General features: G+C 38.2%; 1 protein-coding gene across 4 annotated transcripts; it reads right to left on the bottom strand.

Annotated features, from left to right (window-relative positions):
* Positions 1–4,208: 4,208 nt before the first annotated feature.
* Positions 4,209–12,115, bottom strand: LOC125879134 (mitochondrial glycine transporter A-like). Of its 4 annotated transcripts, XM_049560790.1 has the most exons (9): positions 10,388–10,795; positions 7,786–7,819; positions 7,708–7,745; positions 6,517–6,641; positions 6,235–6,319; positions 5,922–6,101; positions 5,604–5,772; positions 5,276–5,436; positions 4,209–5,116 (listed from the first exon to the last, which is right to left on the bottom strand). In XM_049560790.1, exons 3-9 carry the CDS (start codon positions 7,720–7,722, stop codon positions 4,994–4,996), a joined length of 858 nt encoding a protein of 285 aa, XP_049416747.1. In that variant the 5' UTR covers positions 7,723–7,745; positions 7,786–7,819; positions 10,388–10,795; the 3' UTR covers positions 4,209–4,993. The 4 variants fall into 4 exon arrangements, with proteins under 4 accessions (XP_049416747.1, XP_049416745.1, XP_049416744.1 ...); XM_049560788.1 differs by lacking the exon at positions 10,388–10,795 and adding an exon at positions 12,097–12,115 and having other exon boundaries at positions 7,708–7,819; XM_049560787.1 differs by having other exon boundaries at positions 7,708–7,819.
* Positions 12,116–13,299: the final 1,184 nt, after the last annotated feature.

Here is a 13,299-nt window from a genome sequence, read left to right as displayed (position 1 = left end):
GTGGTGTACGCTACGTGCAGTGGTGAAGGCAGCAGAGGTAACTACAGGTTGGACCTCTGGTCGGATGAGTATCCCATATTAAGACAATGGAGATGGAAAGACCATATTAAGACAATGCTGAGACGCTGACTTCTCGGTGAAGGACTGACCCGTGTTGCAACTATATTTGCGAGAGATAAAGAGTTCCAGGCAAAGGTAACATGATATGTACACAATGTCACAACGGGTTGAGAAATAATTTCAATAAAACGTGTCTTATGTGCAGAAAGCATTGTGATTCTGAAAGGACAGATATATATAAAGACATTAATAAGGCAGTCATGGAGGGAGACTGAACACACACACACACACACACACACACACACACGGGCAGGTTCAGGATCACTGGTTATAATGTGTTGACCCAAAACTAGGTTTGGGTGAAAGTCAAGGACATCAGAGGTGATGGGTCTTACAAATAAGGCTATACAAAGGCTGAGAAGGGTGGTGGGTTCAGGAGTGGGAATAACATGTTTTTGAAGTTGTTTTCTGGGAAAATTCTGGGATGTCCACGCATACAGACATACAGTCAGTATGGTCGAGCATATGCTCACTTGTGGCACAGATGACACATATACTGTTTAAGTTTAAAGGCGTTCTAGGTTTATGTATCTGATGAACTGCAAACACAATATTGAGAGTAATGTCAGACACATTCTTACCCCTATTGTTACTCTATTAGGCACTGGTTCACTTCATATCTGGTATATTTTGAATTTTTTGACTGATATTTAGCACTGTATTGTTTAAAGTCTGGGCCCAGTGTGTGACCCTGACCCTGGGGGCCCACTGGTTGTTACTGTATTTTGCGCTGCTGTAACAAAGCATTCTCTGGTGCAAGAATGTCCTTTGAGATAAATAAGGTTCTACTGAACTGAACTGAATTGAATACAGTTTAAAATGTTGCACAGACTCCAAGTTATTCCTGGGAAAAGTTACACATGCAGGTTTATAATCAGTAATTCGACACATTCTGGTCGTGCAGTAATCTTTACTGTAAAAGCATCTTTCACTGTTTCTCATTGGCTTTTGGGAAACGCTGAGACCTTGATCCACTGATCCAGTAACTGCCATCACTGGAGCAACATACTCATCTGTTGCCAGTAAGTATGATAACATGGTAGCTGTGTTTGTCATGGTGTCTACCAAAAAGTTGGCAGTGTGTAAAATGGACTCTGCACCCATGTATGATTTGAAGTTGAGAGACATGGCAAACACATGACATGTAGAGAGACTGTGATTATATAATGGAGATAGAAGAGGTGTGTTTGATCAGATCCAGGACCCTGTACTGCAGTTTTTATTTTTCAGGATGACTAATGTTTTGTGCCCGGTGTAAAACAATCTGCTGCGTTTATTCCTTTCCTCTCTATGGATATACACCTTTGCAGGGGCGGATCTAGAGAACTATTCAAAGGGTGGCAAGACGGTGGCAGGTGTGTGTAACAGGGTCAATGATACAGCAGTAATACGTGTCAAATGTACATTTGTAATATTATACATTATAATTACACAACATTTGTTTCAGTTGTTATTACCTGACACACTAAGGCCTCCATAGTCAATATGTGAAACATTTAATTCTCAGTTTCTGTATCCCTGTGTCCTTTGGGGGTCCTGCCTTACCTCTCCCCTTTTGCGGTTGTACTCCATGGGAGAAGTAGTTATTTCTGTGTTTAATGTCAGAAACCAACGAAAAAGGTGTCATTTTACGTCGGCATGATATGTAGTCGGTTGCTGTTGTAGTTTAACGGCCCTTGGCGTCGTCAGGGAAAATACAGACGAAAGTTAAGGTGGTGAAAGTCCGAGTGGGGCGGGTGGGTCAAACAAACCATGACTTTCACTCAAAAGAGTGGTGTTCATGTCCCGTAAGATTCTAAAGCCAAACCCTGTTCTTTTTTCCTAAACCCAACCACGTGTTTTTGTTGTTGAAGGAAAAAAAAAAGGTGTTGTAAAATTGTAGTACTTTTATTTTGAAAGAGACTGTATGTAAACGTTACATTTCCTGTGAAAACAGAAGTGTGTTTTGAAAGAAGACAATGCATGTAACAGAAGTTGGCACGTGTCCCAGAACATCAACAACCAACACACCCAGGGTACCTTGCACGTCGTATGTGGACGTGGAAAGTCAATGAGCAAACGTCAATATGTGACGAGGTCGGAGTGAGCGTGTGTTGTTTTGGACAGCGACCCTCCAGTTGGGAACCACTGATCTAGGATGTGCTGTGCCAATTTAATGTCCTGTTTTAAATTTCTTTCCTTTTTATTCTTACCCCTGCCATCCTCTCAAAAAATAATAAACATATTTAAGAAATGTGAGGAAAGAGTCTATGAAGTTAATATAACATATATTTCTCTAAATATCTGAATGATTAACCTAAATATTTCAGCTCTCCCTGAACATATACTGTCTTCCTTTACAGTCCAACACTCCTTGCCCTTATTTCCTATCTGTTGTTATGTCACCTCGGCCCCTCTGCTGCTTATCTCTGTCTCGGAGCGCTGCGATAAGTCTTTGGCCCTCGTGTTCTGGCGTCCTCTGGGAAATGCTTTGTAATATGTCTCTCTAATCTCCTGTTTGGAATAGTTTTATACCACACCTGGACATGTCCCACAGAGTCAGACAGTGTTTTATAACCTGTACAATTAATGAATAAAGTAATAAAGTACAAACCATGCACGCACATTAACTTTTTTATTATTGTTCATTGAAGGTTTTTATATGATGAGTTGGCAAATTCCTCTTGTTTCATTCATGTGGCCACATTTATACATACATGTGTAAAAAGGGAAATTAATGAGGGGAGAAGCAAACAAACCAAATAAAAATTATACTAACAATAGTACATTTTTTTAAAGAAGGCACTTGACCTTGAGTTTCAGAAGAGGACTTTTATTTTTAAGCAAGTAGCTATCCATTCTGGTATTGGTGCCTTTAATTTAGTAAAGAATTCAATTCCAACCACTGCTATCTAGATGTATAAATGTGGCCACAGGAAAGAAACAAGTGAAGAATTTGTGGACGCATTATGAATAAACCTTTCAATGAAGTAATAATAAAAAAGTTCAAGGATATGCGCGATATGTACTTTATTACTTTACTCATTAACTGGACAGGTTGTAAAACACAGGCCGTCTACGTGAGACTTCAGGCATTAAATTAATTTATCTATGAATAAGGCCATTAACATGTCTTAAATTAATCTTTCAAAAGTCTTAAACATGCAAGGACACGAGGAAGAAGGATTTTATGAATCGTTCTCTTTCTGATGTTGCATCGTGTAATCTCAAAATAATTGGTAATATCCATTATTAAAACAATTTAACGTCACATATGTAAGGATAGAGGAACCAGCGACACTCGTATACATTTGCAACATCCAATCAGAAAAAATTTAACCTTTTCTAAAATGTTATGAATTTTTCCAGCATTTGAGGTAGATCTTAAAGTAACTTTATTGTAAAGTTGGTGCGCATCTACATATCTACGAATCTATGGATCTATGCATCTATCTACGTATCTACCTATGTACATGTCTATGTATCTATGCATCTAGCTATCTATGTATCTACATATCTACGTATCTACCTATCTACGCATTTACGAATCTATGGATCTACTGTACGAATCTACATATCTCCATGTCTATGTATCTACCTATTTACGTATCTACCTATCTATGTATGTACGTATCTACCTATCTACGCATCTACCTATCTATGAATCTACCTATCTACATATCTACATGCCTACGTATCTACCTATCGACCGATCTACCTATTGACCTAGCTGCCATATCTATCTACCTACCTACAGTATCAATCTATCTATCTATCGACGTATCTACGAATCTACCTGTCTACCTATCTGCATAATCTACATGTCTACCTACCTACCTACCTACAGAATAAAGTTTAGAATAATGCATGCACATTTTATTTCTGATTCTGCACACAAGTAGGCCACAGATAAAACGGTTGGCTGAACCAAGCTAAATATTTAACTCTGCCGAGTCACAGTGACCCCTGTACAGCCTCGGCCAAGAAGTTAGTGTGTCATGAGACAAAGCTGCCATATCTGCTCTACAGTGTCTCAGAGGTCAGCCAGAGTTCAGGCACTGTGAGCCTGTAACTTTACACTGACAAAATAAAGATTAATGTTCCACACGTATACTGCGCTGAGCTTTATTTTATTCAACATCATTAAAAAGGCAGAACAACACAGGTTAAGGTAAACATATATTAAATATCAAGGCAAAAATCTTTCCAGGCAGATAAACTGAGTTAATACTACAAGCACATATTTTGTTTTACAAAAAATGTCAGAATATAAATAACACTGTTATTGGAGAGGCGTTTAAGAGCCTCTCCAGGATTTAATCTGTGCATGAGACAGAACTGCAGGGGTTAAAGTGCATTACAGAAGTCTGATCTGGGACACTGTCTTGAGAAATAGTAGATATCATCACTGCAGTCTTCCTTTGAGAGAACACAACCATGAAAAACCAGAGGCACAGAAATTCTAACTGAGGCGTTTCTAAAACGTCCTCGTACACATTAAGGATCAAAATCTTTTTACATCTTAATGTGCGACACGAAGCATCACAGCGTACCTGGGTTATTCTTTAAATGTCTTCTCCATAGTTACGAAGCACTGGACCAAAAAGCTGCTTCCTGAACTTCAGCCATGAGCCAGCAAAGCACATTTCATGGAGCAAAGTCTCCTTGTCTCTCTTTTAATGTGCGTGTTATGTCATTTAGACAACAAGAGTACATCGTCTTCATTCTTGAGCGTGCAACTCTTGTTGCTGTGAAATGTTCTGAGTCTTGAAAACGTCAGGCACATCTCCACTGTAGCAGCTCCTTCCTGTTCACATCCCTGTCATCACTCTGTCACTTGACTTTTTTATCTCACCTGTCTTTTGTTTACAAGCTTTTCGTTCAACTTTTCTCTTCAGGACTTGAGTCCAAAGCGAGCCATCATCTCCTCATACACTGTCCACGCCATGGTGGCCATCATGGTCCTCCTCAGCGCCCGTGGAACCGCCCCTCTGAAGAAGCCCTGGAGTCTTTGTTCCTGAGATAGAGAAGATGATGGAGGACAGGCGTCAGATATAATCAGTAGCAGTATCACGCAGACGTGACTGTACAGTTGAAAGACAGTCTTTTCAACTGCAACTAAAGTTCATCTTGACATTCTGAACATCGAGATAATAAAGAGGAGTGAGGCAGTTACCATGTAGATGTTTCTGACAGCCTCGAGTGTCCTCAGCTGTGGATTCACTTGGACGTGTGTTTTGACCACATCAGCAGGCTGCGTGATCAGGGAGGCCAGTATACCCGCCAGGATCCCACAGCTGAAGTTAGCCAGCGGGGCCGAAGCAGACGTGCTGATTTCTTGAGGGGAGAAAGACAACGAATAAATATTTCATTCAAACAGACATTTAAAAACAACTACCTTGAAAAATAAAGCCTAAACAAGACCCACATTTTTTGTGTGTCTTTCAACTGTGGCTTTTTTTTGCTGCTGGTTACTACTGAATGACCTCTGGGTGTGAGCTTACCTTTTGGCAGCGAGGCCTTGGCCTGGCTGTAGAACATGACGTAGATACCAGAGAAGGGAACGTCTCGGAGGAGAGTGGCCATCAGGCCGGAGAACAGAGCTGCAGGACCTTCAGTTCGACACACACTGCGCAGAGCTCCAGCCACACTCCCATAACTGTACTTGCCACACTGAAACACAAAAATATACACACATGTAATTCAGTCTAATACAGGCGTAACACACCTGTCTACATACGGTCAGCACAGAAAACTAAAAACACATTTTTATGGCATTTCGATGTTTGTACTGATTTATACTGTAAAAACTTGACAGCTACCTCAAAGCGTGTTTTGATGACAGTTACCGGCAGCATGAAGACCCCCGCCACAGTCCGGGCCCCGCCTCCCAGCAGCACGGCCTGCACGGCGCCCGGGCTGCTGTCCTGGAAGAAGTGCTGCTTCAGAGAGTAGTAGGTGCTGAAGTAAAGCCCCACTCCTGGGATGGTCCGAGCAAAGGACTGGAGGAGCGGGTGGATGAGAGGGCGGAGTCAGGACATGGAAAATCTGACAGTGATGAATTTGTGAGCATGTTTTCAAACACACAAAAGGACACAGGGGTCGACAGAGGCGACAGCATGAAGATGGTCTCACCGGTGAAACTCCTTTCCACAGTCCCAGCAGCCTCTCTGTCCGCACCACGCTCAGGACGACCGCCATCATCCCCACTCTGCCCGAACTGAAAGGAAACAAGTCATCAATAGTAAATGGCTTTCACATGAGGCCCACACGCTGCATGTGTGATTCTACTGAGGTAAAACTTCCTATCGTGTTCGTCCAGTCAATGAAGCAGTTTTTGGAGGTCACAGGGCACGAAAATGTGGTGTAAGCTGATATGATAACTGTGCGTGTGTGTGTGTGTGTGCACAGACTCACCCAGGCTGCACGCCACTCTGCAGAGTCTGCAGACGAGTCTTAACCAGGTCAAGAGGCTGGAAGAGCAGTGTGGAGCAGGTCCCGCTGAAAGAGCCACACATGAAGGCTTTGATGGCCGGGTGAGCCTGAGGGGAGACACAAGGGGAGGATACGAAGGAAGAGGAAGAGAGGGAGGGTACAAAGAAAGACAGAGGTGTAAGGAAGAAGGAAGAGAAGGTTGGCAGAGAGCAAAGAGAGAGATGACGTTACATAACATCAGCTAATAAACATTTGACGTACATTGATGGTGCTCAATTGCCTGCAGGGATTACATTGCCATGGATTACAGCCCTCTCACTCGATACTGAATCAATTTCAGAAATTGCTGCCCCCATCCGTCACGTAGACATTCAACACTTTATCACCTATAGTAGTTATGGAAGTAATATTCGTCATGGTACTATTGGCGGCTGTAGTAGTAACTGCAGTAAGAAGACCTATGACCAGTAAATGTTTTAATGTCCTCGTGTTACATGAATCCCTCAATTTTTGGTTATTTGAGGGTGTTTTTTTTAAACGATGAGGTTTTTTATTTTACATTAAAAAAGTTCTTAATTGGTATGTTAGTTTCTACAAGTTATGTCGGGTCAAAAATAACCAGCACAGTTTTGAAGCATGTATTTTTACAGCGCAGGTTAACCAAGCCTTTTGATTTATTTATTTATTTTCCTGGGCTTGACACTAAAATTAACTCTGCCTCATCCTACAATCTGCAGCTCTGCAACCTCCCTGCATGACCGCTCAGAGAAAGGAGGTCGTCAGTGTGTCAGACTGGTGTCATGGGTCAGACAGGATGCCCTGACCTCGAGACAGTAATAAAGGCACAACGACAAGAGCAGAGCTGCAACGATTAATCGATCAGTTATCAACTATTATATAAAGAGGCCAGCTAAGATGATAATCGATTAATCGAGACAAAAAAAATGAAATTCTTTGATTCTTAAATGTCGTCACTTTGGGCTCTGGGAAACACCGATCGACACTTTCCTGACATTTTCTAGACCAAACACCTGACCGATTAACCAAGAAAAAGTTGATCAAACATGGAAATAATTGTTGGCTGCAGCTCTGGATAAGACTGATCTCACTGCTCAAACTGTAAAACGATAAAATAAAACCTCACAGTGATGATTAATATCAGGTAAAACTCACCAGTGACAGCTCCATAGTTCCTCAGGATATTCCTCAGTGACACAGTATATTATGCTTTCCCTCCTCTTGTCGCTCTGTCACTCTGCTGCTGTCCACTCAAATGTCTGCACACCTAAAGAGAGTCAAAATGCAAAGTGGACTCTCAGTCAAACAGCCTAGTCTTGAAGGAGCATGTGCACAGTGCTGCTGTCTCCGTCAAGCTGTGGATGATTACACCCACACAGCAGTATTTAGCATCCACAGGTCACATGACTGACACGCCGTTTCCTATTTGTGAGCACCCGACACACACAGCTACTCATTAACTAACCAGAGATCAGCGTGCGACATATTAGGATGAAACTGGTGCATGACACTCTGCTGCATGATTCATACGTGACTGTGGCCTGGAGCTGGAGATGGATTCAGCACAGAGGGGATAAAAGTCTGGTGACACCAGGTGTTGCCTTGGTTTGTGATCACACACATAGAGTTTAAATTTTAATTTAGTTAGACTCCATGAAGACGCACACGTGTATTCTGCTGCAATCACACAGGTACATAAATGTGTCAGTAGATAACATCAATTACCTAACAACATAATAACACCAATATCACCTGAAAGTCTGGAGATTACTGATGCCAAGATATAACTTAGAAAAGTGCCATTAAAAGTTACTTCTTGTTGAGGCAGCGGCTAAAAATCCAACTCGTAGTAGCAACAGATCAGATTGATTTTATAGCACAGAGTACAGTTATTCTCAGAAAATGTTCACAAGACAATTACAAATGTTCTTTTCAGTATATATAAGTATACACAGCATCATTTATTTTCTTTTAAATACATTTCTAAGTACCGTGCTGTGACAATTTGTGAAGCACAAGGCAAGTAATCCTTTATTCTCTGTACGTTCATCGAATCACCATGAACCCAGTGCACGTGTACATTACGTAACTACCATATTCATCCACTGTGTTTACTGCACTGTACTTTATTGCACCAATATTATTCTTTTATCAGTATGAGAGTGTGTTGTGGAAGAAGAAAATCCTTTCAAGTCCAGTTATGTGACTGATTCAGAAGGATTTTATTCACGGTGCAGTTGAGAGAAGTTCACAACAAGGCTGCTGAATTCTGTCTGAAGATTTACACACTGAGATCTGTTAATCAATGTTAAATAGTTTGTCTCAGCCAGAGAAAATGTCAAACTGAGCAGCAGTGGTGGGAAAAACTGATACAGCACAGTATCACGATATTTGGTGTTGAAATATCGTACACACAGACGCTAAGTATCGATCTGTTTTATTAAATGAATGACTCATATTGCAGTTAAACTTTTGGTAGCCAACTATACTAATAAACTCGACTGTTTTTTCAGATGTATTCACTGCAATAAAAATGATTTGCCGTGAGATGAACGGACTGAAAACTTTATTTTATTAGATAAAATCAGAGTTGACAAAGTTCTGGAGTGGCAGTAACATTTGCAGTTGAAAATAAGTAATAAATTGCATTATGTGTTATTGCAATACTCAGCATATTGCAAAACATTTTAAATATCAATAATATTGCATCATAAAATATTGTGATAATATTGTATTGTGATGCCTCTGTTGATTCCTGCCCCTGCAGGAGCTTTTTATATCATTCATCAGTGTGTACGGTTTACCTTGGATTGACCCTATCTTTGTTTTCATGCACCCTTTTTTTTTTTGCATTATATTTACGGTCACAGCGGTATACCATGATATGAAAGTTGGCAGTTATCATTACCTTGGATTGACCCTATCTTCGTTTTCATGCACCCTTTTTTTTTGCATTATATTTACGGTCACAGCGGTATACCATGATATGAAAGTTGACAGTTATCATAGTGAGTACATTTTATTATCTACGATATTGAAAAAAAGAGCATGAGACAGAGAATCTCATCTTTATTTTAGATATTTTCAAAAGGGAAACTTTTTACAACTACTTCCATTTAAAAAAAAATAGTTTCAAGTTTGAATTATAGCAATAAATGTTTGTTTAACCCAAAATAACCTTTTGATTTTTATTCCCCTTACAGACTTATAATAGTAATAATAATGATAATAATAATAATACTGTGAAGTGCAGTGTACTTCGCATGAATATTATAATATTCATTATTATATGATTAATTGTACATCTTATTTTTGCATGTTTGCACAGCCGAGTCAGTGATCTCTTTTCACTCCCTTCTTAAAACATACTTTTATTAGTGAGTTACAAGTTCATTTATATTGTTTTTATACACTAAAGTGTTTTTAGCAGTTCTTTGAAAAATTGTTATTTTCATTTCCTTATTGACATGTAAAGCATTTTGTGACTGTTTTGAAAGGTGCTTTATAAATAAGTATTATTATTAATGTGGGCTATTATACATGCATTATAAAGTGCACAGCTTTCCTTGCATTTTTACATTATATTATTTCTTAATTTACTACATTTTGTTACCTACTCTGAATGCCTCTGCAAATTGCCCCATGAGGAACTAAATTAAACTCAAAGATCAGGTGTGCTGTGTTTTCTTGCTCATCATGATATAATTATTAATATTTTTATGAGGCAACTGAAATGTCACACCGTGTTATAATCTACATGTGGTGCCAGATTTATCACTTTATATCAAATAAACCGCGTAAAAATAGCCAACTTCCGGTGTGTTCTGTAGCTTACCTGTTCAAATGTTCTGCAGTGTCGCAGAGAGATGTCACAGGTCTGACGCCGCAGTGTAATCCATGAAAAACAGTTCAATAAACGAAAAGGACACGGAGAGAAAAACACGGAGAGTAAAACACGGAGAGGTTGTTGGACAGAGACGTCCCCAAGAGGTGTCCTCTCCTTCTTCTTCGTCGACCTCAAATACAGTAGCTGGTGCGCACAGTGTTAATTTGTCGCAGTCAAGTTCTCTCTTCTTCTACGGCCCGTAAACTAACACCACCAAAGTTAAATGTCACCGTGAATCCTTCAGACTGTCTGTAACACCGAGACACACCTGAACCGCAGCTCTTTACCGGAGCTCTGTGACATTAAACATGAAAACTAAACATTTTCATCACAACGTTAAACCGGCCGGTTCCTGCTTTTGATGACGCGCTGTGTCGTAACTAAGAAAGCCCCGCCCATAAAGACGCCACTGGCTTCTGATTGGTTAAACATCTTACCGTAATGTGAGTATTAGAAGGTCACCACTTAATTGAATATCTGTGGTAATATAAGCGCATGTTCATCTTTTAACTTCTCAAAACTTAAACATTTATTCAGTGGAATATAAAACTACACTGACGAGATGAAGATATTGGAATTCTGACACTGAAGAACTTTAAAATATCGCGGACATCTTAAACTGCTGCGTTTAGTAGCCACTTTATGCACCATTTCTACCGTATTCACTGGTGGAGAAAGTATTACAATTCTTCACTAAAAATCAAAATACCACCAAAAATTACGCAGTCATTACAAGTAAAAGACAATATTTACAGAGCTAAAAGTACATATCAGCAAAATAAACTTCAAGTAAAATAAATAAATGAGTGAGTACACAAAAAGAAAATTAAAAAAAATAATCCTGTAATATTTTATTCAGATATATTAATCCGTTTTTTGCATTACATGAATTTATTAAGAGTAAATGAAATTGACAATAACAGTTAGGACTGCAAAAATCAAGAGATGTAAGGATAGGAGAAAATTATTAATGCTTAATGTGTATGTGTATAAATATTGTTGTCTCTTTTAATATATTATTGTAATATTATTATTATTGGCAGTAGTGCTTTAATGTGTACATTTTATATAAAAACATTATCAGTCATTTTAATAAATTATTATTATTATTATTATTATGCTTTGATATCTAGCTATGTATTGTCATCAAATATTTCTAGTTTTTAAATATACGAGAATAATAATAGTGATTAATTAATTAATTATGATTTAATGTCTGTTTTGTAAATAAATATTACAAGTTACTTTAATATATTATTATTATTTAATGATTTAATGTCTAGCTATGTTTTGTATGTGATTTTTATTTTTTAATTTTATTTTTCAATTATTATTATTTTTTTTTTTTTTTATTGATAAATAAGCAGAAACTAGAGTCAAATAACTGTAGTGGAGTAAACAGAAAATAAAATACTGAGGCACCTCATAATTATAGTAACGTACAGTGCCTCAGTAAATGCACCGTTACTTCCCAACACTGAGTATATTAAAGACATTTAAATCACAACTGTGTTTCTACAAACAGAGAAAATAACTTTTTAAGTCGTCTTGTTTCGTCACGTGATGAATCAAAGAGTTTAACTGAAGGCTGTCTGATAACAGATTCATGCAGGAGGATAAAGTATAATAAATAAATAAATAAATAAATAAGTTCTCACCTAGACGTCTCCATCCTTGTTTACTGAGTTTGACTCAGTTTATGGTGAAACCGGTTCAGACCAGGTCCAGACCTGCTGCTGCAGGAGGACCTGAGCGCCCCCTGCTGGTGGAGACACAGCATGTCATAAACAACTACTGCAGCCTCAGGGGAGGTTCAGACTGCAAACATGACTTTACTCATTCAAGTAAGTAAGTAAGTACTGATTTATAAACCTCTGAAAATCAGGTCTGGAATGTAACTAAGTACATTTACTCAAGTACTGTACTGAACTTACTGTACTTTATTTGTGTGTTTCCATCTTGTGCTACTTTAAACTACCCAACAGTAAATAAATCAGTTAAATTGAGCACAACTTTAAACATGTACAGCAGAATAATGTGACACACACATTACTGCAGCGGCGACATTAATCCAATAACGTCAGGTAGAAAAGGAAAATAATTACAGGGAACATTTTACTGCACATTCAGTACTTTTATTTTTCAATAATTTTAACTACATTTTGCTTATGGCACTCACACATTTTGACTTTAGGGGGGATATTACTTTATGTGCATATTTAAACATCAAATTTCTGAAGTCTTGTAATAGAAAAATAATTGTCACAACATAAGTAATGAACTGGGTAACTTTCATGGGCTCTATTATATAATCTTTTACCTAATTCACCTGTAGTGTCTAATTATTTTGTCTAGAAATTAGCATTTTTTCAGAGTATAAGAAAAAAGATTTTGTTTCTCATACTCTGAGCCAGAAATCTTCACTCCACTTCACTTAATTAGTTAGATACTGGATTATTAATTAGATGATGTGTCACTGGCATATTCACACACAAAAAAAAATAAAAATCAGTGTCTTAACGTAAGTAACCAACTGAGGAAGTTTCATAATGTCTATTAGTTACCTTTTTTTTACCCAGTTTACTTGTAGGGTTTTATTTTTGTCTACAAATGGGGCATTTTACAATATACATCTATAAAGGTAATTTTCTCAAAATTAGTTTTTCTCATACTCTGAGTCAGAAATCTTTACTTCAGTGGCACTTAACATACACCAAACTTTTCAGTTTTACTCCTGTCTATAATCATATATATTATATGAAGGTTTTTACTGAGGGGTTTCTCCATATTTCATCCACAGCCTGATTTATAGAAGATTTTATTCCAAAAAACATGAAGAAAATATTTTTTTATGTCTGTTG

This window comes from Epinephelus fuscoguttatus, linkage group LG19 (assembly GCF_011397635.1).
Source record: "Epinephelus fuscoguttatus linkage group LG19, E.fuscoguttatus.final_Chr_v1".
Classification (NCBI taxonomy): Eukaryota; Metazoa; Chordata; class Actinopteri; order Perciformes; family Serranidae; genus Epinephelus; species Epinephelus fuscoguttatus.
This window is presented reverse-complemented; position numbering and strand designations above follow the sequence as displayed.

Bases quoted from the DNA above. Each gene is read 5' to 3' on its own strand.
- LOC125879134 (XM_049560788.1), bottom strand. The intron at 6,102-6,234 runs GTGAGACCATCT...CCGCTCCTCCAG, and splicing joins TGTGGAAAGGAGTTTCACCG to TCCTTTGCTCGGACCATCCC. The intron at 5,437-5,603 runs GTAAGCTCACAC...TCTCCCCTCAAG, and splicing joins CAAGGCCTCGCTGCCAAAAG to AAATCAGCACGTCTGCTTCG.